Source organism: Symphalangus syndactylus, chromosome 5 (assembly GCF_028878055.3).
Source record: "Symphalangus syndactylus isolate Jambi chromosome 5, NHGRI_mSymSyn1-v2.1_pri, whole genome shotgun sequence".
NCBI lineage: Eukaryota > Metazoa > Chordata > Mammalia > Primates > Hylobatidae > Symphalangus > Symphalangus syndactylus.
The window spans coordinates 27,589,279-27,614,986 of record NC_072427.2 but is presented as its reverse complement, the minus strand read 5'-3'; the positions used below and the strand labels follow the sequence as shown (position 1 = coordinate 27,614,986).

Sequence of the window (25,708 nt, the reverse complement as noted above, 5' to 3'; positions counted from 1 at the left end):
AGGAACATCCACAAACTTTAATAATGGGGAAGGAGTGACAGAGGAGAGATGAGTTGTCTCCAGGCTGGAGCCTGAGTATCTGAAGATGAAGTCAACTTTCCTTCCTGGTCTGGAATAGTCTGTAATTTTCTAGGCACCATACTTAACACCGGCCATTACTGCTGAGATAGGACTGGCCAAGGCTGAGGAAAGATCTGAAAAAAATCATTAAGTGTAGCTTTTACTGGACACACACACAAGGCACCCTATAACAGTGGCGCTATTAAGGTAAGTGTCTCAGCCAAGTTCCCCTGAAGGTTTTTCAGCCTCCCACCCTATTGGGCTTTTTGTATTTCCAAATAGAATCCTTCTAGGCAGATGCATGTATAGAGCTCTTTGTATCACATAACAACAATGGCCAGTATTTATTGAACACTTTGCCAAGCACTGTCCAAGAGCTTTTCATCCTATAATTTATATACACGCTTGTGGGTGTGTATACACATACACACACACATAACCTTTTATATTCCTCACAACCCCATGAGGTAGGTATTTTTTTACACATAAGAAATTGAGGCAGAGAAGTTAAGTAACTTGCCCAAGGTCACGCAGCTAAGAAATGATGGAGCCAGTATCACAACTAAAGCGCTGATGGGTTTATTTTCTGGAAAAAAAAAACTAGGAGACAGCAAAATAGGTCTGTGGCCCCAGCTTAACTGCTGACCAATACAAACTTGAGCAGGCTTTTAAATGTATACTCTTTGGTGAGGACATTTTTGGGAGCAATAGATACGCTCATGTCTCGATTAAGATGGTGGTTTCATGGGTATATACATATATCGAAACTGATCAAGCAGTACACTTTAAATAGGTGCAATTCATTGTGTGTCAGCTGTTTTTATAAATTAAAAAAACTGATAGCAATTATACGATGGAATTAAAATATTTGTAACATTTCTACAGTAACTCTCAATTATCTTATGAGACTCCATTACAACATTGAAGCATGATATATAAAATCCATGGTTCATTTCTGAATCTAAGGATTGCTTTGAGGATTTTGCTATGCCTCAGAGGAGCAAAATGTCTCCAAATTGAAACTGAGAGCTACAATGACTCAAGAAACGTTTTATAATCTGGCATTACTGAAAACAGAACACAAAGTATGCAAAGATGTTATCTGTAACAACATAGAAATATTGCTGAAATAAAGTTACAAAAATAAAATTTATGAAATAAATATACAACAAAAGTTTTCAAGTACACCCCCCACCTTTGCTGCCCTAAGGATAAAATCCCACTCTGCCCTGAAGGCCATGCCCCCTCTCCATCACTGTTTCAGAAACACTGGTTCCTTTCTGGTTCTTCACACCTTGGGGCCTTCACACGTGCTGTTGCCTGTGCCTAGAACTCTCTAACACGAGTCCTGCATGCCTGGCTCCTTCTCAACCTCCAGGATTCATGTGAAGGTCATCTCCTCCTTCTGACCACCCAGAATTCAAAAGGACACTTTTCCTTTGCTCCTACAGTTAGAGCTTTATTTCTAGATTTGTTCTTGTCCTCTGTGTGGGGGAGACAGGATCTGTTCCCCGCTGTGCTCCAAAGCCTCTTGCAACACTGGACACAAAAGGCACTTTACAAATGTGTTGGAAGGATGGAGGGATGTCTTCTCTCTGGACTCTGGGACCTCAAAAGGTGGGTGCCCTGATGAGAAAACCTCAGAATTTTGTCTCTAAAGCCCAAATATGTGGCAGGATGACCACTCCCTCACTTTCTTAGTTTTTTTCTCCCCAAACAGAGGCAGCCCCAACCTCTGGTGGCAGCAGTTCTGGGTAAAGGCCAAGTTCCAGGAAGAAGTGACTTCTCAGAGACCAGGCCCTAACTCATAGGAATGTAGCCAGGGGCTCAGGTTTTATCTGTTCAAGCGAGGTGGCAATGGTTAACTATTTCAGTGTGAGTTCTTAGAAAATTCTATGGGTTGGAATGCTAGCAAAATCAGCCCGTGCTAGGGGTCACCCAAAGTGGTTGGAGTCAGGTGTTCAGGCACAGCTAGTCTCTGAGCTCCTCGAGGACAGGCATAACCTTAATCTAGTGGCTGTATTGTTGGTTCCCAGCACAGAGCCAGACACATAGCTGGTGTGCACAAATCCTGTTGTGATGAAATAAATAAGTTTCATTGTGAGAACACGTGCTTTCTGCACATGGTAAGCCCTTTACACATTGTCTCCATTCATCTGAACAAGAATTCTGTGAAGCAGATGTTCTTATCCCCATTTTGCAAAGGAGGAAATGGATGTTCAGAGAAAGGTAATTTGCCCGGGGTCACACAGCCAGTGAGAGGCAAGGCCTCTCCAAGTGGAAATCCCTCCCAATATTAAAACAATGGCCTGAAATGACAACTGCTGTTTCGGGGGCCAATAAATTAATGTCCTCCCCTTGAAGTACTGGTCCCCCCATTCCCAGCCTCTCTGCCACCCGGGCACTGTCTCCTCTACCCCTCACTGCTCTGGCCTTGCATGATTTTGGTCCTCTCCGCTTTCTGGGTTCTCCTCTTGCTTCTCCGATGGCTGTTGCTCCTTCCACTTCCTAAAGGTAAGTGCTCCCCAACACTTTTCCTTGGAGCTCTCTTTCTCCTTCTACGCCCTCTCTCTGGGCTTGCCTCTACAAACCTGCATGCCCAGCTTGGGCCTCTCCCAGGAGGTCCAGATCCACCCAGCCCCCAAGGTCTGCTGCTAGTTACTCCTCTCAGAACGCAGGTCCTGCTCTGAAACTTTCAATGGCTCCCCAGGGCCCAGCAGAGCAGTAAACTCCTCCTCAAGGCATTCAAGGCTCTAGCACACCTGTCCCTGCTTCCCTCCCAATTCAGAGCCTTCATCCATCTGCGCTCTCTGCCTTTATCCTGCTGTCCGTCCAGCATGGCTGCCCTCTCTTTCCCTGCTGCTAAAGGGAGCTCTAACTTCCTGGTCTACGGCACATGTCCCTCGTCCATCAAGTCCTTCCTGACCCCCCTCCCCAGGTAGGTGTGGCTTCTCCCTCTCAGGAGAAGGGACTCCTTGAAGACCCCATCCCAGCATTCCCTGGGTAAAACCTACTTCCGTGCTTGCTTTGACTCTCCTACACTGGGTCAGAAAGGAAGCCCCACACAACATCAGGGGACAATGGCTGTTCTGTATAATGTGGCTTCTTTGTCTAAGAGTCTCCCCAACTGCAGAATGAGATGGTGGAACTGGATCAGCATCTCCCAAATTTCTGTCATTCAAGTATCACCACTTTTGCTTTATTCTCGTACTACAGGTACTATCATACACTTACTATTTATCTACTCTTTTTTAAAAGAATATAAAAAGGAAACCTTACATTGCTTACTGTGAGTGGAAAGCCAGTGTCACTTTTAATAAAAGTTGCAGTAATGAAAAGGTCATCATGAAAATAAACACATAACTCACAAAATAAGAAATGTCTGTTGTAATGCCTCCAATCCTCCCAAGCATAATTCTGGGAAATAATCTACTAGATTGTCAGAGGCTTTGTCTAAGATAAACAAAGCTGAACACTAGTTAAAATTGTAAGGACAGAATTTAATCAGTCGTAACTATTGCAATAGGGAAAACAATCTAGTATGAACTGAGCTCAATATCGATTTGTACGAAAAGTAATTGGACATTTTGAAAAGAAGATGAGGGAATAGGGAGAAGGACAAGCAGCAGTTTAACAGAATCAGGGAAGTGAAAAATGACAAAGGGTTGGTCAGTGTAAGTGACATTAGGCCAGCTGTGTCTGCTAGCTGCCAATTAGCAAAGTTAGGATGCCGTCCTCCCAAAGAGACTGGGAGACAGACGCTCTATCCTCAGGTGTTGGATGAAACAAAAAAACAGTAAATATTTTGGCAGCCTTGAGTTTTCTCAGGCAGGCACTTTAAGAGAGGGTAGTGGGGCCAGGGTCACCTTAGGTAGGGGCCCCCAACTCCTAGGCTGCAGACAGGTACTGGTCTGTGGCCTGTCAGGAACCAAGCAGTGGCATTAGATTCTCATAGGAGCTTGAAATCTGCTGTGAACTGTACTTGTGGGGATCTAGGTTGCATGCTCCTTATAAGAATCTAATGTCTGATGATCTAAGGTGGAACAGTTTCATCCTCCATTTTTTTTCTTTTTTGAGATAGAGTCTTTCTCTGTTGCCCAGGCTGGCATGCAGTAGCACAGTCTCAGCTCACTGCAACCTCTGCCTCCCAGGTTTAAGCGATTCTCCTATTTCAGCTTCCTGAGTAGCTGGGATTACAGGCCCGTGCCACCACACCTGGCTAATTTTTGTATTTTTAGTAGAGGCGGAGTTTCACCATGTTGGCCAGGCTGGTCTCGAACTCTTGAGCTCAAGTGATCCGCCCACTTCGACCTCCCAAAATGCTGGGATTACAGGCCTGAGCCACCACACCTGGCCAAAAATATCTGATTTTACTAGACAATCCTATTGTTATTTATTTTTTATTTTTTGAGACAGAGTCTTGCTCTGTCACCTACGCTGGGGTGCAGTGGTGTGATCTCAGCTCACTGCAGCCTCCGCCTCCCGGGTTCAAGCGATTCTTGTGCCTCAGCCTCCTGAGTAGCTGGAATTACAGGCGAGCACCACCATGCCCGGCTAATTTTTGTATTTTTAGTAGAGATGGAGTTTCACCAAGTTGGCCAGGCTGGTCTTAACTCCTGGCCTCAAGTGATCTGCCCACCTCGGCCTCCCAAAGTGCTGGAATTACAGGTGTGAGCCACCACGCCAGGCCTTCATCATAGAATTATTGCCCACCCCCACCACCCTGTCCGTGACAAAATTGTCTTCCAGGAAACTGGTCTCTGGTGCCAAAAAGCCTGGGAACTGGTGATCTTAAGGATGTGACATTGAGTTATTGGAAACTGTGTTGCTGTCTGTTCAGTCTTTATAGGCCAAGACTGAAGCCTAGTTGAGAAGAGGGCTCACAGGAGCCTGGCTAAGTTCCATCAAGAAGAGAATCACTATTGGCTTCTTTACCTTAGCCCCTGCCCCCCCCCCCCCGCCAAAAAAAGCATCAATATTCTGACTATATACCAGGTGTTTCACGAAGTTATGAAGTAGTTATAATTAATATCCTCATTAAAAGGTTAAGAAAACTGAGGCTCAGAAAGGTTAAGTTGTCTGCCCAAGGTTCCACAGCCAGAAGTAGCAGTGCTGGGATTTGAACCTAGGTCTAAGTCTCACTGGTTCCAGAATTCACTGTCGTCCAAAGTGCACAGCTCCATTCTATGTTTCCAGGCTCTATCTTTAAGCCATCCCTCTCCTGCACATGCCCATTTTACGAATGCCACTGGTCCCAAATACTGAATCTGGACAAGTATGTGACCCTGGGCAGTGGATCTCGGCTCTGGCTGCACCACCTGGGGAGCTTTAAAAATACTGATGCCTGGGCCTCACCCCTAGAAGCTCTAAAGTAACAGGTGTGGAGTGCAACCCAGAGGGATTTTTAGAAGATTCCAGGTGATCTCTGTCAGGAGCCAGGTTTGAGACCCACTGTGCTAGGAGCCTTCACAGTTATCATCCCATTTGATCCTTACAAGAGCCCTCTGAGAAAGGCAGGCAAGTGGCAGTCCCCATGTCCTGCTAACGAAGAAAAGTGTTGAGAGGCTAAGGCTCAGATAGTAAGATCTGGACAGAAAGCAAAATTTCTGACCTCTAGCTCTCAGTTCTCTGCCTAAAGGTTCTGCTCTACAAGGCATAATTAAAAAAAAAAAAAAAAAAAGCAACATCTCCAACAAGAGCAGCTTAATTGCTCTTGTACAGTAAAAGTCATTTCTCACCCCCATTGAACACATGGAGGAGAGGTAGTGCCTGCTTCAGCCATAGTACCCAAAACAAGGCCAGGGCATCCCAGGGAGGTGAGCAGTGACTCCCTTCCTGACAAAGTGTTCCCCTGGCAGAAGCCAAGGGAGGGCTAGGGGACAGGGGCCTGCAATTCTGTGATAGCGTTGGGGCCTGCTTTCCACGCCCACTTTTCTGCAACGGTGTGTGATCTGGACTCCCTGAGCACCCGTCAGGAGCTGGTGGCAGCCTAGGGAAGTCGGGACCTATTCCTGCAGCCTTCCAGGCAAGCACCTAACCGTGTCAGGGTCCAGGCCACGGGACCCCCTGTGCATAACACTGGGCCCAACAGCCTCGTCCGGCCCTGATGTTTGCTCACTGATGATGTGCAGAGGGGAGGGGGCAGTTTCCCACCTCTGGGAGAAGAGAGAGCACTGTCTGCCCTTGGCAGACTTGGGGGGCGTCACTGCCTATATGTGGGGGACGTCACTGCTCACCCTTGAGGGACTTAAGGGTTCCCAGTGGTGGGCATTCGAGAGGATATTGTCCACATCTGGGGCCAGCAAAGGACCCCTGTACCTCAACTGGAAGGCCAGGGGTTCACCTCAGCCTTGCGGTCATGAGGCAGCAGAGGGCCCCTACCTACTCCAACCCCCTAAAAAAATGCAACAATCCCAGGCACACCTTAGGTCGCAGCCTGGCTGTGACCCAACAAACGGCGGCCACACCCCCAGGGAGAGGCCGGGTAGGGACCGCAGGGCGCAGCTCTCCCAGTCCCACGCTTCGGCACAGGGCTCCGGCCGACACAGCCCTCCAGGCCGCCTACTCTCCAGCCAGCCGGCTCCACGGACCCACGGAAGGGAAAAGGGGCGGCGTCGGGGCAGCGGGACAGTCGTCGGAGGGCGCCCTCCAGGCCCAAGCCGCCTTCTCCGGCCCCCGCCATGGCCCGGGGCGGCAGTCAGAGCTGGAGCTCTGGGGAGTCAGACGGGCAGCCAGAGGAGCAGGCGCCCGAGAAGCCCGGGTGAGCGGCTGGGCCGCGCCGGACGGGCGTCGGGGGTCTGGGCCGCGAACCCGCCGCGGCGCCGCCGGAACCTCCGCGAAGGTTCTAGGCCTTTGTGGCGTCACCGTCTGCTTGCGGAAGCTTCCGCCGGCGCCGAATAAAACCCGCCGCGGAGGAGCCGGTGGCTCTAGTGCGGTGGAGCCGGGCGTGGAAGTCGGTCCGGCGCGGGGGGCGGGCGGGAGCTACAAGCAGCGGCGGCGGTGGCGGCGGCGGCGACGACCGTGACCGTGACGCGCGGGCGGGCGGCGCGGGCCAGGGTCCTGGCAGGGGCGTCCGGGGCGCTCTGACCGGCCTCGCCCGCCCGCCCGCAGGGACAAGATGGTGAAGGAGACCCAGTACTATGACATCCTGGGCGTGAAGCCCAGCGCGTCCCCGGAGGAGATCAAGAAGGCCTATCGGAAGCTGGCGCTCAAGTACCACCCGGACAAGAACCCGGATGAGGGCGAGAAGGTGCGGGGAGGCGCGGGGCGCGGGCCGCGGGCCGCGGGCCACGGACCGGGCTCCCGAGGGGCCGAGGGTTATTAAGCCAGGAGCACTGAAGGCGACGGGAAACCTGAGCCGCGTTTGTTGGGGAGGCCGTCTCCCGGCGCCTCGGGGCCAGGCCGGGCAGAGGTGGCGCGAGACCCTGGGCGCCGTGCGGCGCGGTCGGTGGAGGGCGCTTCGCCCGCGGAGGAGGCATGTGGTGCGGGAGTTGGACCCCTCGCGAGTCCCTGCTGAGCCCATTCATTCCTCCATTCGCTCCACAAGTGTTTGGGTAGCCCCTGCCGTGCGCGCCGGACTCGGGCGTCGGGGAGGTGCCAGGTATGAACTCAGTTCTCATAGGGTGTGTTGGTTCCCTGTGGGAGAGGCGGCCTGGAAATCGGGAAACTGAGGTACACACAAACAGTTGTGTACTTGCTGGGAACGACTGGCTCATGTTCTCTGTTGATGCATAAACCCTAGGAATGAGTGTCTTTAATCTGAGCTGGTACCTTGGACAAACGCCGTGCCTCTCTTGAGAATGACTAGCTGGCTTTGTTCTGTGCACCTACTTCCTACCTGATAGAAACGTCAGATAGTGAATAATCCCATTTTCTTTATTAAACAGGGACATGGACATCTGCAACCTGACATCAGCTTGTACTCATATTCTGGGTTTTCGGTGACAGGTGACACACAGTTGATCATAAGTACCAATCATAGACTGAAAATGCTCTGCATTTTAGAGACAGAACTTAAAAGCTTTTCCATCCTGTTTACAGAAAGTTTGCTTTTTATCTCTAAAGAGGCTCATGACCCACCTGAACAGGTGAATTGAAGGGTGAGGCATTGCAAGGAAAGGCTGCTAGCCCTCCCGTTTCTCCTTTAACTTCTTGCCATTTTCTTATAAAACTTTGGTTGTCCCGCATGGGTCTTGAGAGGTGGGGCCGTTATAGTAGCTGATAGCAGTGTCACCTGGGCCACGTTTGAAACCACACTGATCACCCATGTAGCATTTAAGACCTGTGGAAACGACGCTGGAATCAAAATTTACCTGTCTGCATTAGTTGTTCCAAGCTGGAGAAAGCTACTTCAGGACGGTTGGCTGAATGGCAACAGTGATGGAATATTTATATTTAGCCACATGTGCTGAATGTGGCTGTCACAAGTTTAAAATGCTTTCCTGTAAGACCATTTGTCTGTTACTCACTTGCGTTCTTTCTCATCTATATTTAGATGGCTTACTGTAGCTTTTAAAGGCACTGGCGTTTTACATGGTGCTGGTGATTCATCCACCTGCTCCCTGCATTCATTGTAGTCTGCTTCTGACAGTCTCCTTTAAGGAGAGCTTCTAGGCTTCTAATTTCACATTTCAGCAGGCTGGCTAAAGACATGTGGGAAAGCCTGACCCTGGTTTCAGGTCAAATCTCAGCACTCACAAGAGTAAGTTCATGCCTCTGTGTATACAGTTAGAGCTGAATATGCTTTTGTTCTGAAGCTTTTATTTTTAAAAAATTAGACTTGACCTGTACTACATATGTGTAGGTTTCACCCTGTCTATACCTGTCTGGGCAGGTTGTTTGGTTTGTTTTAAACTAATATTTATTCATAGCCAGGCACTGAGTTAGTGTCACATAAATGAGGCCCTTGGCAGTGAGGTCTGGCAGGCCCATCAGCCTGGAGGGAGGGGTTCTGTGATGTGCCCATTGCCAGGAACACTTTCCTTCCTCTACCTTCATGGAAGGGGATAAAACTCTTTAGTTCTCAGCTAAAACATCTTCCAGGAGGCTGCCTCTGCCTCGTAGACCGAACCACAGGCCCAACATGCGTCCTACTTTAATGGTGATTACTTGTTTGATTAACTGTATTCCTTTAATGGTGATTACTTGTTTGATAACTGTATTCCCTGCCATAATGTAAGCAGGGCAGTGACTGTGCCCCCATGGCCACTTATGGGGTGAGTATCTAGCTGTGCAGGGTAGGTGCTAAAATGTTTGTTAGCTGGCTGAGTAAATGTACTTTAAAAAATTGTATGTAGGAGGAGAGGGCCCTATAAAGGCACAAATTGGAAGGGAAATTGCAGTGAAAGGGATATTGGGAGGAGAGTGGCAATTTAGATCGGAAATCAAAGAGGATGAGGAGACTGGGGACACAATTTATAGAAACTGCTGTAAAGTTCCCCCGAGAGAGATCATTCATTCATTCATTCAACAAATGCCTCCTCTTCTGGTCCCTACTGTGTGCTGGGTGCACTGTGCAGGCCTTTTGTGAGTGTGTATGTGAGTGTGTGTAGTTCTTTTCCACTTTATCACAGGTAGAACCTTTAAATTTTTTTTTCCTCCTAAGTTTGTCACTGTATTATTAATGTCTCTTCAAAAATAGACTATGCCAGTTCTTTACCCCTTGCCGGGAAAACTGAGAAGGCCGTTGGGATGTTGGTCTTTGTTTTTTGCCCTGTTGTCCCCTGTTGCTAAGCATTGGGGCACCTTGTGTTTGTCGGGCACTCTGTATGGAGTCTGTACTTATTTGTGGCTGTTTTTTTTTTTTTTTTTTTTTTTTTTTTTGCAAGATGCATGGGTGGTAGGTAGTGGGTCACCAAGATAGTCCCTTTCAGGGGCAATGATGTGGGGTATATTCTTGGCTATTACCCTCTTGAGATGAGTTTGGTCTTTTGGTCAGTTTCATTGTACCTTTTAGTTTGAATAATAGATTTTCAAGTTCAAAAATCAAAACAGCAAACCATGCAGAAAATTTTAGAACACAGAGGGAAACCTACCAAGTACACATTATCCTGACCACTCTGTGCTTCTTTCCAAGCTTTCCCCAGGATGATCATACATGGCCATCCTGATACGTAGACATTTTGTTTTCTTGTTTCCACTTAATATTTTATTGTAAGTACTTTTCCCAAGTTGTTACATAGTCTTCAAAGCCATTTTCCCCTCAGCTGTATAGTAATCCTGTTAAGGTCCTGTGGCAAATGATCATGGTCTGAAAGGCAAGCTGGTCATGGCACTCGTCTCCCACTGGGAGAAGGGGCTCCAGGCCGGGAGCTGAATTAGACTTTGGAGGGCTGGGACCCTGGAGGATGGACTCCCTACTGGTAGTTGGAACCGCCATCCCATGTGAGATCTGGCCTCTGACTGAATGTCCCAAGCAGCTGGGTACTCCTTTTCCATTCTTAGATCATTCTATTAAGTCTAAATGTCATGTGAGTATCCAGGGTATTTGGTGAGTGTTTCCAGTGGACATTCCCATGAAGCTTATTTACCTAGTCCTGACCTGCAGATAGACGCAGAAACTCTCTAGGGGCAGCCTGGCCTAGTTGCTTTCTGATCCGTACCAGGCACCCAATCCTTACACTGTACCTCAGGTTTTCTGCTGAGGAAAGGGGTAGTAGTGAATGGTACTTACTTCTTCGCAGAAATGATATGAGAATTAACATATCAAAAGATCTAGCTGCCTTATATATGCTGCTGATGTCTTTTTAAGACTTTTCTAAATTGTACAATTTTTTAGGTATTATTTATTAGCTATTATTATTATTGGTTACTTATTAGATTTCAATCAGGGATCTGTAGAACAAGGGAATTAATGCCTCAAATTCCCTTGTTCTCTCTCTCAAATTCCTTATTTCATGGCACTTTTATTCCCTGAATATTTTGTGGAGCCAGCTGCATTATAGGATCTGTATATCTATATATCCATATATGTGTCTCCGACTAAACTGTAGCCTCTGGAGGGCCAAGACCCTACCTCATTTATTTATTTCTGAGTTCCCAGAATTGAGCCATTCATCTAACAGATATTTACCAAGTGCCTTCTACATGCCAGGCAGGGTTCCAGGCTCAATTAGACAGCAGTGGACAAAACCCCCCATCTTCATGGAGCTTATGTTGCAATGGGGGCTACAGCATAAGCAGTAGATGATGCAGCTTGTTAGAGGGTGGTTCATGCTATGGAGAAATAGGCAGCAGGCGTGGGGGCTGGGAGGGTCTGAGGTGGGTTTGCAGTGTTAAAGCTGGATCACCGGGAGGCATCCCTGAGAAGGTGGTCTGTGAGCTAAGGCTGGAAAGAGGTGAGTGGGGAGGCCGCACCAGGCCGAGGTGCCTCTGAGGCCCAGGCTGCAGAGTTGAGGAACAGCAGGGAGCCTGGTGAAGCTGGCACAGATTTGGGGTGGGGATGCACAGGAGGAGAGGAAAGTAGAGGTGCCAAGTTGGGCTTATAGATGAAAGTTAGGACTGGCTTTTACTCCCAGTGATGTGGGCCGCCTTGTAGAGGTTTGAGCAGAGGATCAACCCGATTAGTGGGCTCAAATGGAGAACACACTGAAAGCTGGAGCGAGGAGGGAACATGGAAGACCAGGGAGGAGGCCACTGCAGTGGTCCAGGCCTGAGATGGTGCCTTCGGCCAGAGTGGATGTGGTGTGGTAAGAAGGAACACATCTTGCATGTTTTAGCATTCTGATTTTATTTTTAAAATGTCCATATACCTGCAGAAAACAGGAGTGGTACAATGAACACCTATGTATTCTTCACCTAGCTTTACCAGTTGTAAATAAGTTGTCAACATTTGTTTTGTCTATTATTATTATTATTACTGTTGGCTAAAGATTTTGGGAGGAAGCTACCTATAGCATAACCTTTCAGCCTTAAGTGCTGCATGTTTCTCTTAGGCACAGGGACATCCTTGTACATAACCATAGTGCAGTTATCAAATTCGAGAAGTTTAACATTGAGAACAAAGATTCACATTTTTCCCATTGTTCCAATAATGTCCTTTGTAACCATTTTTTTTTTTTTCCCAGTGCAGGATCTGATCCAGGATCACACATTGTATTCAGTTTTCTCTTTTAACTTTAGAGTATCTCTCAATTTGGGTTTTCTGATTCTTTTCGTACAATTGGGTTCCAGTGGTAACTTTTTGGCAGGAATGCTACACATGGGATATTGTGTCTGTCTTATGGTACTGGAGATGCAAATGTGAAGGTAGCGTCAGTGGGATTTGTTGACAGGTGAGATTGGCATTGCCAATAACTGTGATATGGGGAAGACTATGGGTGGGGCAGGGCTTTTGGGGGAGGATCAGGAGTATAGAGTTTGTATACAATGTCTGGCACGTGGTTAGGTGCTCACAGATGCCTGTAGTTGAATTTCATGCTAGTAAACTAGTGAAATGATAACCATGAGGAGGTGAGCCAGTGGTAACGCCCAGAGTCCTGGCTTTATCTGGTTAGAGATTCACCCCTGGCACTGTCTCATGGTATCCTAGCTGGTCTCGACTTCCTGTCTGGTGCAGCCAGATGAGTGAGAAACTTTCCCTCTCTACTGTCTTCTCTCCCTTATTCTTGTTGTGTCCCTACCACCAGTCCCTTAATATGTTTGTCCTGTGTTTCCCACTTTACCAAAGGAGTAAGTAGACAGGCAAGTCAGATTCCAGGTACAGAATGTATAGACTGGCTAGTTCAAGGGTTTGGGGACAGAATACCTCTATTACTTTGTATGTTTATATGGCGGGTTTGCTTAACAAAACAACTGAAACATCTCTAAAAATCTCTCTCTTTCTTTTAAAGTTTAAACTCATATCCCAGGCATATGAAGTGCTTTCAGATCCAAAGAAAAGGGATATTTATGACCAAGGCGGAGAGCAGGCAATTAAAGAAGGAGGCTCAGGCAGCCCCAGCTTCTCTTCACCCATGGACATCTTTGACATGTTCTTTGGTGGTGGTGGACGGATGGCTAGAGAGAGAAGAGGTAAATGCTTTTAAAGAAACATAAATAAGTTGTATGGTTTCCACAATTGTACGTGTTGTTGGAATCAGGATAGATCATGCTTTAAAAGGATATGATTGGGCCAGGTGCGGTGGTTCATGTCTGTAATCTCAGCACTTTGGGAGGCCAAGGTAGGAGAATTGTTTTAGGCCAGGATTTCGAGACCAACCGGGGCAACATAGTGAGACACCCCCATCTCAAAAAAATAAAAATAAAAAAATTAGCCAGGCATGGTGACTCATGCCTGTAGTCTCAGCTGCTTCTTGAGAGGCTGAGGCTGGAGGATGACTTGAGCCCAGGAAGTCGAGGCTGCAGTCAGCTCTCCAGCCTGCGCGACGCGGTGAGACCTTGTCTCAAAAAAAAAAAAAAAACAAAAACAAACAAGGTACAATTGCCATGTTTTGAGATCATTAACTTTAAAGAGTTTATCACTTGTCTAGTGCCTCAGGCTACCTGGAAACTCTTGGTACATTTAGTAATTATCTGACACCCTCCAATACCATATGAAGGAGCGAATGGAGTGGTGGATAGAAAAGAGGAAGGTCAGGTTCCTCGTGCCTTCTTTTCATCTGTTGGGGTCAGGCACCAGAGTATGCTGAGGGATGTAAATGACGCCTCATGTGGTTGTCAGTGATCCTTTACCAAGAGTGTTCCTCTCTCCTCTTGCCCACCCTCCCTTTGTGGCCCTCCATATTCCCTGACCTGGGCCTGGGCTGCAGGCTGTCTAATTCTAGGTGGGTACTCTTGCCATGTTCAGTATGGCCTCATTTCCCAGCCTGCTCAGGGGATTTTCTAGGCAACAAAATTTATCTCTTTATGTTTTGAAATCTTTGTAAATGACCTGCCTTTCTTTTCAGAATGCATTATGAGTTGTAGCAACTTCATCCCCAGGAGGTGAATCAGGAACTTAGCCCTTAGCTCAATGGCCCCAGGCCACTGTTTTGATTTTCGGGATTTGCTCTTCCTAATTTTTCTGCATCTCACCTTCTGCCAGGCTACGGGCTGTCACCACTGTTGTTAGTAGTTGCTAATGTTAGTGGTTGCTAATAGACTAGTTCCCGTTCCCCCTGTTTAGTTTACTGTTGTCAGGCTGCTTTGGATCTTGAAACCAGAAACATAACCAAGTGTATTACAATTATGGATAAAGTCAGAAGAAATGAGCTCTGCCTTGGGGTTTAAGAAGTGTGGTTTTGGTCAATAAGAGGCCCCTAGATAAATGAGGCAGCACTTGTTATCACATTGTAATTGACTTTGAGCTTTAAAAAGCTTGGGTGTCAATACTGTGAACATAGAGTGCTGAAAATCACAAAGTGTTTACTAGGAAAAAATCCTTCCCCTGTCCTTTCAGCATATTGCCTGCTCCTATAATTGATGGTGTGGACGTGATAAAACGCTGGGTACTTTGGGAGGCCGAGGTGGGTGGATCACGAGGTCAGGAGATCGAGACCATCCTGGCTAACACGGTGAAACCCCGTCTCTACTAAAAAATACAAAAAATTAGCCGGGCGCGGTGGCGGGCGCCTGTAGTCCCAGCTACTCGGGAGGCTGAGGCAGGAGAATGGCCTGAACCTGGGAGGCGGAGCTTGCAGTGAGCCGAGATCCCACCGCTGCACTCCAGCCTGGGCAACAGGGCGAGACTCCATCTCAAGAAAAACAAAAAACAAAACAAACAAACAAACACACACACACACAAAAAAAACCTTGGGTATTCTCTTGTCCAGCTCCCTCACTGTCTTGAGATGAAAAACTTCATGCCCTTAATTAAGTCATCTCTCAAAGTTGGCAGCCGGTAAACCAGGACAGCTCGTCTCAGTGACTGCAGGAGCTCCACAGGCAACAGGGAGGGTCTTGATGCTGTCAGTCTTGACAGGCTGGCAGGCGCTGGAGCACACCCTCACCCTGAGGACCAAACACCCACCGTCCTGAGTGCAGAAGCAAGATTTTGGCAGAGGAAAGAATTCCCATTTGGCCACCGGTTACAGAAGGGCTCAGAAAGTAAAATGCCCAAGGAAGAGTTTCAGTGAAAAATCCAGAGACTTTGGCTGTCAAACATTTATGTATAGGAAGGATTCCTTTCATGGGGAAACTTAACCAATTTTGTGGGTTAATACTGCCTTCGGTTTCTCAATTAGTGCTTTCCCTGTCCTCAGATTTGTTCTCAGAAAATAAAGGCGGAAAGTCTTTTTGTTGGCCTCTATAAATGATTGAACAATTAGCTCATAGCTAGAGAGGGTATTAGCTCTTGTTATTGGCTGAGGGCCAGAAGGATGGGCTGGGGTAATAGAAGCATTGCTTCCTGCAGGGAAGGGAGTGCATGACCCAGCCACAGTCTTGAGTCTCTGAAGACTTCATACAACTAAGGGTCATATGGGTGGTATTTAATACAGTGGTATATTTCATTCAACACCACTAATTTTTTTTCTCCCTTGCTAAGGCAAGAATGTTGTACACCAGTTATCTGTAACTCTTGAAGATTTATATAATGGAGTCACGAAGAAATTGGCCCTCCAGAAAAATGTAATTTGTGAGAAATGTGAAGGTAAAAATTAATTTTTGACTGAACCTCACAGTTCTGACCAATGCTTGTTTTATAGTTCAGGGAAAATAAGTTACCTTTTTTCAAATGCAAGGGTCAAGCAGAGATTACAAACAGGTGGCCCGAGGGCCACATCTCTTTGCCTGAATGAATGTTTTCTTTGGGCTGCACCTCTATTTGACATGTTGACAATTATTTTTTTATTTTTTTATTTTTATTTTTATTATACTCTAAGTTTTAGGGTATATGTGCACAACGTGCAGGTTTGTTACATATGTATACAGGCAATTATCTTAAAAAATTAAAAATCAGACACTTGACCTCATCTAGGGGTTGGCAGACCTTTTCTTTGAAGAGCCAGATTTTAGGCTTTCCGGGCCATGGAATCTTGTAACTAGTTCACTCTGCCATCGTAGTACATAAATGAATGGACATGCCTATGTTCCAGTAAAGCTTTATTTACAAAACCAAGCAGTCTGGCCATGGTTTCTTGACCCCAGACTTAAATGTATATATAATTATTGTAATTTTTAAAAAATCTGAGTTTTCAAGAAAAGCCATGTCTGGTGACCCCAGCCTCACATTGTCCCACAGAGAGAATTGGCTGAGCTGGGTGGCTGCCGCTATTGACAGAGCTTGTGTTCTCTAGATCTCCACAGCCCCAGCCTCCTCAATCATCTGTGGGCCTATGCGGGTTCCACCTGGGGTAGAAGAAAACACATTTGATGAAGCTAAAGTAATAAATTTGGATTGGTGCAGCCAAAATCACAAACGTTTGAGGTCAGATGTTAACATCTGGATGTTATCTGCTTGGCTGGACTCCTCCAGACTCTTCTGCGTTGTTTTTTATGATGGTAAATAGAATTCTAAGCCCAGTGTCCAATGTGAGGGTTCCCTACCCTTCTGCCATGGCGCCCAGCAGGGACACTGGTAAGGGAAGAGCATGGCCCTCATTCCTGCCTCCCCTGACCCTGCAGGTGTTGGTGGGAAGAAGGGATCGGTAGAGAAGTGCCCGCTGTGCAAGGGGCGGGGGATGCAGATCCACATCCAGCAGATCGGGCCGGGCATGGTACAGCAGATCCAGACCGTGTGCGTTGAGTGCAAGGGCCAGGGTGAGCGCATCAACCCCAAGGACCGCTGCGAGAGCTGCAGCGGTGCCAAGGTGATCCGCGAGAAGAAGATTATCGAGGTACATGTTGAAAAAGGTGAGGCTGCGCAGAGCTGGTGCTCCACACTGGCTGGAAATGCTGTCTGGGTGCTAATCGTGGGAAACACAGACTAGATGTCAGGGAAGTGAGCTGTATCACAACATGTATAGGGTGTGCCATGAATTGCTCTTGTTTCCTGGTCATCTTCTCTTCACCCTTCCTGGCCTTATTTCCATTCCATGTCACCTGTCAAAGTGTTCTTGCCGAGGTTTACTTCCTTGAGATCACAGACAGCCTCTTTATGAGGTTTTCTAATGCTCTGGAAGTCTTACCTGGCCTTGGTTTGGGTTAGTTGCTATCTCCTGACATTCTCAAGCCATTCCTCTAGAATCTTTCGGAGTGTCTTCCTGATCGCTTCTGATGCTCATTGGCCGTAAGGGCTTGTGTAAGTGTTTGTGGCTGCATGTTCCCTTTCTCCACATTTCCCCTTCTGCTGCATCAGATTCCCCCAAATACAGCACCTTCTCCTGCTATTCATTTTGCTTGATGCCATCATTTTAAGGCCTTTTTCCATTTTAGCTGTCCTCCAAGTATTCCCTGATGATTCTGTGGCTTTCCAATCCAGTGAATACATCCTAGATCAGAGATGAGATCAAAAGTAAAAGAATCAACAGCCAAACCGACACAGGTGTTATTAAAGGACTTACGGTTTAAACCCTGTGCCTTGAGTGTGCAAGCTGACTTAGAAAAGGACAGGGCTGGCTGACCTGTCCCTATCAGTCCCGAGTCATGCACCCTGTGCCCCGGGAAGTGGGTGGTGACCCCATGCTGGCAGTGTGGCATCACAGGCCTGGGACAGGGAGTGCTGTGTAAACCTGGGATGTAGAGCCACATTCCCCCTCTCCCTGTGCATGCTGGGCTTGGCCCCACATTATGCCAAGGGAAGCGGGACCTCTTTTCTCATTGGCCATCCTAGCCACCCCTCCCTGCCTTGTGCCTGCGTGAGGTTGGGAGACTTGATGAATAAAGAATCCCTGAAGGACTCTGTTCCTTCTTCAGAAGCTTTAAGGAAGCCTGGTTTGTATGAGAAATGGCTAATCAGAAAGGGATGATGTTTCATAGGTATGAAAGATGGGCAAAAGATACTATTTCATGGAGAAGGAGATCAGGAGCCTGAGCTGGAGCCTGGTGATGTCATAATTGTGCTTGATCAGAAGGATCATAGTGTCTTTCAGAGACGAGGCCATGACTTGATCATGAAAATGAAAATTCAGCTTTCTGAAGCTCTTTGTGGCTTCAAGAAGACGATAAAAACATTGGACAATCGAATTCTTGTTATTACATCCAAATCAGGTAATGTTTCAAATGTGTGTTTCCATTGATGTTCTCTATGTTTGGCATAATAATTCTGGCAAGTTAGCCTGATTTTTTTATTGCTACATAATATTTTACATATTGGTGGGGTGCATGTGATACTTTGTCGCTTGCATAAAATGGGTAATGATCAAGCCACGTGTTTAGGGCATCTGTCTCCTTGAGTATTTCTTATTTCTTTGTGTTGGGAATAGTTCGCCTGATTTCACATTTAAGGTCAAATTCTGTTACACAAATTAGTATGACGTGGTTTTCTCTAAATTTAAAACTATCCCTAATAACTCTGGATAATTTATAAAGTTCTTTTATATTCTCCTAGAAAAAATATTCAATTGGGGGGAAAAGTCTCAAATAAGAATCTTGGGGCTCTGAATTTTAGATGAATTCTGGCCATTAAAGTTAAGTTTTTAAAAATTTATTTTTTTATAAGAAAACAGCTTAATAGGTGATGTTTTTCTATCAAGTGGTGATTTGTGCTGATTCATCCACATGTTCCTGTAGCCTGTTGTTCATTACGTGAGTTACATTTTAAAATAGAATTTTCCTGTAAGGAAGACTTTGCCTATCAGTTTATCCTTGGAGGTTTCCACAGGAATTGCTGGTCTGCACACACCCATGGGAGCCAGAGGGAGATGCCTCTGGACTGAAAGGGTTCCTGAGGCCTGAGCTCAGCCCCCAACCGCCCTGTAGACACCAGGGCACTCATCTCCCAGGAGGGTTGGTGTGTTCACTGCAGTTGAGGGTCTGTGTGGGCACCAGAGCACCTGCCTAGAAGGGGCTGAGAAGGGAGAGAGGCCAGGCCAGGGACCTTGACTTGAAGCTGCTTCTGAATAGCACCAAGGTCAGCTGTGCATAGTAAAGAATATCTGGATGGGTGTGGTGGCGGCCCTACGCCACCGAAGCAGCCTGGGCCCCAGCACCAGCCATTTGCAGTGTTGCTGTAGTCCCCTCACTGGCCGTGGGGCTGGGATTACCTTTTCCTATGGTCATTTGAGGTTTGGTGCAAAAGGGGTAGGGTTCAGGGCAGGCAGGGAGGTAACCGCCAATAAGCCTGCCCCCAGGGCAGTGGCAGCTAGAGATAAGACTCAAGTCCGGTGGGGTGACTGAGGCCTGGGTTTCTGTTCCCTCCGTGTCCCTCTCCCCCTTCCCCTCCTTGCCTGCTTTCCTCTTACTAGCCTTGTGCTCCTTTTTCTCTTTCCCTTCTTGGATTCTTTCAGGTTCCTCCTTTCCCGGGGATAATAGGAAGCAGAATTATATATCCAAGCCTTGATCAGTTTGTGGAGTTTTAACGTAAACTTATTTGGAAACAATTTCAAGCTTACAAAAGTTGTAAATATAAAAATAGTCCGAGACCCATCCATATATGATTTGTCTGATGTTAACATTTTACCCCATTTGGTTTGTCATTTGCTCTGTGTTTTTATTTATTTTTAAAATTTGTTCATTTATTTTTTGAGACAGGGGTCTTGCTCTGTCACCCAGGCTGGAGTGCAGTGGCGTGATCTCAGCTCACTGTAACCTCCACCTCAGCCTCCCGAGTAGCTGGGACTACAGCCACATGCCACCATGCCCATCTAATGTTTGTATTTTTTGTAGAGACGGGGTTTCGCCATGTTGCCCAGACTTGTATGTGTTTTTATACATATACTTAATCAAGGATTGAGGGAAGCACTGCAGTATAATGCAAAATTTGCATGAAAGTTTAAAACAAAACACCTTCCCTTAGGCTTCCATAGACCTCCCAAAGCACCCATTTCCTCCCTCAAGGAGTTTGAGGATCACAGTTTACACGAAGCTCCAGACCACTGGCTGTGAGCTCAACACCCTGGCATTGTGTCCAAGACGCCCTTACGTGGTCACAGCCCAGATCCTAGCCCTCCTGAGCCGGGGCTGGGCAGCACCTGTGCGTAACTTCTCTGGGAAAGCCCGTCCTGTCCAGGGATGGACTGTTTGAGGTCTTGGGCCCTGCCAAGGGTCAGCGTTCCTTGCTGTCTCAGCTGACCCCAGCCTAGGGAACCGGGAGCCAAATGGAGTGAGGGTGGTGGAGAAAAAGCCCCAGAGGGAAGGAAGTGGCAAATCCCAAGAAATCCATTTCCTTCTTGATTATAAGGAAGGGTGGAGCATCCGGGAAACCTGCCGTTGGAGAGTTCTTTGGGGATTTGTTTGTCCTTTTTGTTTTGTTTTTGCTTTTACTTTGTTCTCTTTTGCACCCTCTCCTTCTTTCTTCACCCCTCTTTTGTGTTGGCTTATTTCCTGTTTCTCCATTTTCTCTTCTCCCTCTTCCTCCTCTCTTCTGCTGTTGAAATGCCTTCTTCCCCAGAGCCCTTTAGCGTGTTATGAGCATTGCTGAGGATTGGATTAATTAAAAAAGTGACTTTGGAGGCTCACAAGGGTGTGATGGCCCTGCCTGCAGGCAGGTATTTACCTGCCAGGAGAGCCTAACTCGTGGTCTTCTTCTCTTACCTGTAGTTTTCCACGCTTGGTCAGTTTCCCAGCTCCCAGCAAGCTAGAAGCAGAAGCATGGGGAGTAGGGCTTGAGAGCAGCAAGAAGCGACACCTGATAGGAATGGGGAGACAGAAAAACCAGTCATGTGTCACTTAACGATGGGGATATGTTCCGAGAAATGCATCGTTCGGCAATGTCGTCGTGGTGTGAACACCGTAGAATGTACTTACACAGACCTAGATAGCATAGCCTGCTACACCCTAGGCTGTGTGGCATAACCTGTTGCTCCTGGGCTAAAACCTGCATAGCAGGTTGCTGTACTGAATACTGTGGGCAGTTGTAATACCATGCTGAGTATGTGGGTATCTGAACATAGCAAAGGTGCAGTAAAAGTTTGGTGTAATCTTTGCAACCATCTAAATGTTGTCGACTGAAAGGTCACTATGCTGTGCATGACTGTATTTTTTTTTTGAGATGGAGTCTCGCTGTGTTGCCCAGGCTGGAGTGCAATGGCGTGATCTTGGCTCACTGTACACTTCGCTTCCGGGGTTCACGCCATTCTCCTGCCTCAGCCTCCCAAGTAGTAGCTGGGACTACAGGCACACACCACCATTCCCGGCTAGTTTTTCTATATATATATATATATGTATATATATATGTATGTATATATATATATGTATATATATATGTATGTATATATATATATGTATATGTGTATATATATGTATATGTATGTATATATGTATATGTATATATATATATATTTTTTTTTTTAGTAGAGACGGGGTTTCACTATGTTGGTCAGTCTGGTCTCGAACTCCTGACCTCGTGATCCACTCACCTCAGCCTCCCAAAGTGCTGGGATTACAGGCGTGAGCCACCGCGCCCGGCCACGACTGCATTTCAAAAAAAAAGAATAAACAGGAACACAAAAAGCCAGCAGCCTGGAGCAGTTTAGCTAAGGGGTTGCTGCCCTGTAGTCAGTAGGCTCTGAAGGCCATGTCTGAACCACAGCCCTGCCCGCGAATGAACCTCAAGGATAGTCATTGGCTTACTTTATTTATTTATTTATTTTTTTATTTTTTGAGACGGAGTCTCGCTCTGTTGCCCAGGCTGGAGTGCAATGGCGTGATCTCGGCTCACTGCAAACTCCGCCTCCCAGGTTCACGCCATTCTCCTGCCTAAGCCTCTCTGAGTAGCTGGGACTACAGGCGCCCGCCACCATGCCCGGCTAATTTTTTTTGTATTTGTAGTAGAGATGGGGTTTCACCGTGGTCTCGATCTCCTGACCTCGTGATCCGCCCGCCTCAGCCTCCCAAAGTGCTGGGATTACAAGCGTGAGCCATAACCACCTCTTTAAAGACTTCCTCTTGAAGAGAGAGCTCACTTTCTAGATAGTCCCGTATGGAAGTGGACTCTGCTGAAGAAATTAGTGTTTCCATTCGCCTCCACTGTCTCCCCCATTTTTTCCGAACATTTCTTTCTGTCTTCGTCCATTTTCATCGCTGAGCGGAAGAGCATGCTTTATCAGAAACCCTTTTGTCGCTTTCCTTTTCCATGCTTAGTGGGAAGTTTCTGACTTGGGAGAATGCCTCAGAGTTCTTGGGGTCTGAACTCCTCTGATGCCTTCCAAAGTCACGTAGCTGTAAGACCCAGCGGGTGCCAGCTGGGAGGGTGACTCCAGCTCGGAGGGTGACTCCAGCTCAGCAGCGTGTATGGAAGTGCATTGTGACCATGAAGGAGACTGCCAGTGGCCAAGCCACCTAGTGAGCTCCCTACCAAGGAACCTGGTGTCACCTGCAGGTGGCTGGGAGCCAGTTTTTATGCCAGGCAGGGGACTGGTTGGACTCTATTGAGGCTTCTTCCTGTCCATGAGGAGCACTCCTGTCCCCCTCATGGTAGGGATACCTGTCACCCCACGAAGCGGCAGGGTGACGGGTATTGGCCCCATTTTATGCAGACTTGGGTGTCATGACTTCTAGTTCACTTGTTTTAACCTACCTGTGATGGCAGCTGCAGCATGCTGCCCTCTTAACACACTGCTGGAGCCCAGAGCACGGGCCAGAGTCCCAGCCTTGAGCCCCTTCCCCAGGCAGTACCTGATAGGGATACCTGGGATTGGGTCCAGCTTTCCAGTCAGATGCCACGCTTCCTTTGCCCACTGCCACGGGGCACTAGGGCCTGCCTCAGGCTCCCCCGTGAGGGAGAACGACCTCTGCAGGCCCCTTTGCCTTCCTGCTTCCTAATTGACCCTTTCTCTGGCAGGTGAGGTGATAAAGCACGGGGACCTGAAATGCGTGTGCGATGAAGGAATGCCCATCTACAAAGCACCCCTGGAAAAAGGGATTCTGATCATACAATTTTTAGTAAGTTCACTATGTTTCATTGTCATGGACATATTATTAAATGCCTTAATTGGAAGGGGAAAAACCAGCCACCTTTCTCTCCCACCTTACCCTTTACAGGTAATCTTTCCTGAAAAACACTGGCTTTCACTGGAAAAGCTTCCTCAGCTGGAAGCTTTACTCCCTCCTCGACAGAAGGTGAGGATTACAGATGACATGGATCAGGTGGAGCTGCAGGAGTTTTGTCCCAATGAGCAGAACTGGCGTCAGCACAGGGAGGCCTATGAGGAGGACGAAGACGGGCCCCGGGCTGGAGTGCAGTGCCAGACGGCATGACATGGTGCGGGGCAGCGTGGCCCCACCAGACTAGCACATGATGAATGTAAAGTTGGCACAATGAAAATGGCATCGCTTTAATGGCCTCGTGTTTGGGATGTCCTGTGTATGTGTTCAGCATTCTTAATTGCTGAGTGTCTTTTTGGTTTTGCTTTTGGTTGTAACTTAAGTTATAGCTTAATTTATATTTAAATGTTTTAAGTGTAAATCACCTCTAGTCTGCATATGGAGTCTGTTCATTTCTATTTTCAGGATATACTTTTGAGATGTCAGTGATTGCACAACACTTTGTGCTTCTAGTGGCTTTGCCATAATTCAGTGTCACCAATAAAGCACAGCCCAGTTAGCAGCTTAGCCCCCTAGCAAACCCCAAGGCACAAAGTGGGCATACTGGCTCATCTCTAGGTCTGTGGTTTCTCCCCACTCCCTTGGCAGAGTTATTGAGGGCATGATCTCAGGGCCGCTAAGATAACATTTCTGAGGATTCTAGATGATCCTCTTAAAGAATAAAAGCACATCCGTGGATCGGACATGGCTGCATGTGCCTGCTTAACAGGGCCAACTTAGTTCCTACTGTTCTGTGCCCTTCAGTGGATGGAATGTGAGTGTGTCTGATCATCTCTCTTGGAAGTTTTCTGAACCTTCCAAGCTCTGTGGTGAGGACAAACCAGTGTTTTGAATCATATGCTGATAACTGTTTGCCTGTGACCCTCACACCTTGTTCTTCAGGGTTTTAATGATTTTCTGTTGACAACTTTTGCAATGCTTTCCCACCAAAGTGCTTACTTGTAAAGAAAACTAAATCCTTGCGTGTCCCCGGCAGCCTCAGTGCAGGAAGAGAAGCCAAGGGAGAATGCTGCTGGTTTGGCCATGGCACAGCCAGCTTCTCTGACCATAATTTGGGGTGACTTGAGGGTCTGCAAAGGCATAAAACTCCCCAGGGTTTTCCACCTCATTCTCCGAGATTGAGCTCCCTTCCAAAGGATCGTTCCTCTCATTGCACAGCCATATTACAAAGGGCTTCCTGCTCAAGTGATGTTTGGTAAGAACTTCTCTGAGTTCCACTGTGGATTACAGTTTGTATGGACTACTACTGTAAATTGTAGCTTGTTTGGAGGGATTATTAGTCATTATTTTATTCCTGACAGGTAGACTACAATTCGAACTTAGGGTTACCTCAGTCTTTGGCCATTACTGCTTATTTCTTGCCCCCAAGTCACAAAAAAACTTGTAAGCTGCTGGGTTAAAGCAGAGGCCACCTGTCAGATCTACCCTACCCTTATTTGGTTACATGGCACCTGAGAGTTTCACGCAGACCAGGGATCTTCCTTAGGAGGGTCAAAGGGCAGATCAGACCATGCAGGTAAGGTGAACCGGCTGCACGGACCAGGTTCCCGCAAAACATTGCCAGCTAGTGAGGCATAATTTCACGGACCAGGTTCCCGCAAAACATTGCCAGCTAGTGAGGCATAATTTGCTCAAAGTATAGAAACAGCCCACCTATGCCCACTTTGACCATTGGTCAGGATAGATACAAAATCACTTCTTCCAACGAAGCCTATGTGAAAATCTATTTATAAATGGACCACAACTCCGGGGTGTTGTTTTTGTGCTGTGACTTCCTAATTATTGCTAAAGAACTACTGTTTAGTTGGTGATGATGGAGTAAAATTACATTCAGCTCCTTCTTGTCACGTAAGAGGAATTTGGAGGGTGTTGCTTAAAATTTTATTCCACCTGTACATTTGTCACTTTAAAATTAAAATTGAGCTGGTATGAGAGACAAGTGGCTTTGCTTTTTCATTTTTTTGAGAGCTCAAATAAACAGTGTTAAGTGCCAGCTTGCCTCTCATTGGTTGATATAATGGAATGAAGTTTCCACCCTCATGGAGCTTTATTTTGGGGGTGGGTGTGAATGCAAACAAAAAGTAGTAACTGCTATGAAGAACAAGAGAAATGGGAATGAGTAGAAGGGAATGAGAAGAAGGCCTCTACCAGGAGCTGGCATCTGGGCAGAATCCTGGATGCAGTTGGGGAGCAGACGTCCAAAGGTCCGGAGGGAAAACATTCCAGGCAGAGGAATGGCAAGGATGATGTGGTTACAGGAGGGTGAGCAAGGCAAGCAGGAGGGAGAAGCGGGGGGCTATGACAAAGAGCATGAGCTTCATTCTGAGGGCCGTGAGTGGTTTGGGGAAAAGCACATGCCCTGACTCATGAACATACGAAGTTATGATCAATAAAAAGCAACACGCTTCCAAGTGTTTAGCTACTTACATCTTTCTCATTAATGTGAGTCTCAAGGGGGCTGATGAAGATGAAACTCTGAGGTACAGATACTCTGAAATAACTAAGGCAGGGCTACAGTTCTACGGCATGAGGCAGAGGCTTCAGCCTAGGCATTGTTAAGGCACAAGAATAGCAACCTGCCTTCCAA

The 25,708-nt window shown here is 47.1% G+C and overlaps 1 protein-coding gene and 2 long non-coding RNA genes across 7 annotated transcripts; 1 reads left to right on the top strand and 2 right to left on the bottom strand.

Moving 5' to 3' along the window:
- Nucleotides 1-2: 2 nt before the first annotated feature.
- On the bottom strand, nucleotides 3-6,614 carry LOC129482192 (uncharacterized). Its single transcript, XR_010120668.1, has 2 exons — nucleotides 6,484-6,614; nucleotides 3-194 (listed from the first exon to the last, which is right to left on the bottom strand). It is a non-coding gene; the product is annotated as an uncharacterized lncRNA (long non-coding RNA).
- Nucleotides 6,516-25,114, top strand: DNAJA4 (DnaJ heat shock protein family (Hsp40) member A4). Of its 5 annotated transcripts, XM_063638653.1 has the most exons (9): nucleotides 6,516-6,820; nucleotides 7,171-7,309; nucleotides 7,947-8,000; nucleotides 12,891-13,071; nucleotides 15,524-15,628; nucleotides 16,603-16,830; nucleotides 17,896-18,126; nucleotides 22,859-22,959; nucleotides 23,059-25,114. In XM_063638653.1, exons 1-9 carry the CDS (start codon nucleotides 6,741-6,743, stop codon nucleotides 23,272-23,274), a joined length of 1,335 nt encoding a protein of 444 aa, XP_063494723.1. In that variant the 5' UTR covers nucleotides 6,516-6,740; the 3' UTR covers nucleotides 23,275-25,114. The 5 variants fall into 5 exon arrangements, with proteins under 5 accessions (XP_063494723.1, XP_063494724.1, XP_063494726.1 ...); XM_063638654.1 differs by lacking the exon at nucleotides 7,947-8,000 and having other exon boundaries at nucleotides 6,525-6,820; XM_063638656.1 differs by lacking the exons at nucleotides 7,947-8,000; nucleotides 17,896-18,126 and having other exon boundaries at nucleotides 6,537-6,820.
- On the bottom strand, nucleotides 16,066-20,706 carry LOC134736589 (uncharacterized). The gene is made up of 2 exons (XR_010120669.1): nucleotides 20,611-20,706; nucleotides 16,066-17,408 (listed from the first exon to the last, which is right to left on the bottom strand). It is a non-coding gene; the product is annotated as an uncharacterized lncRNA (long non-coding RNA).
- Nucleotides 25,115-25,708: the final 594 nt, after the last annotated feature.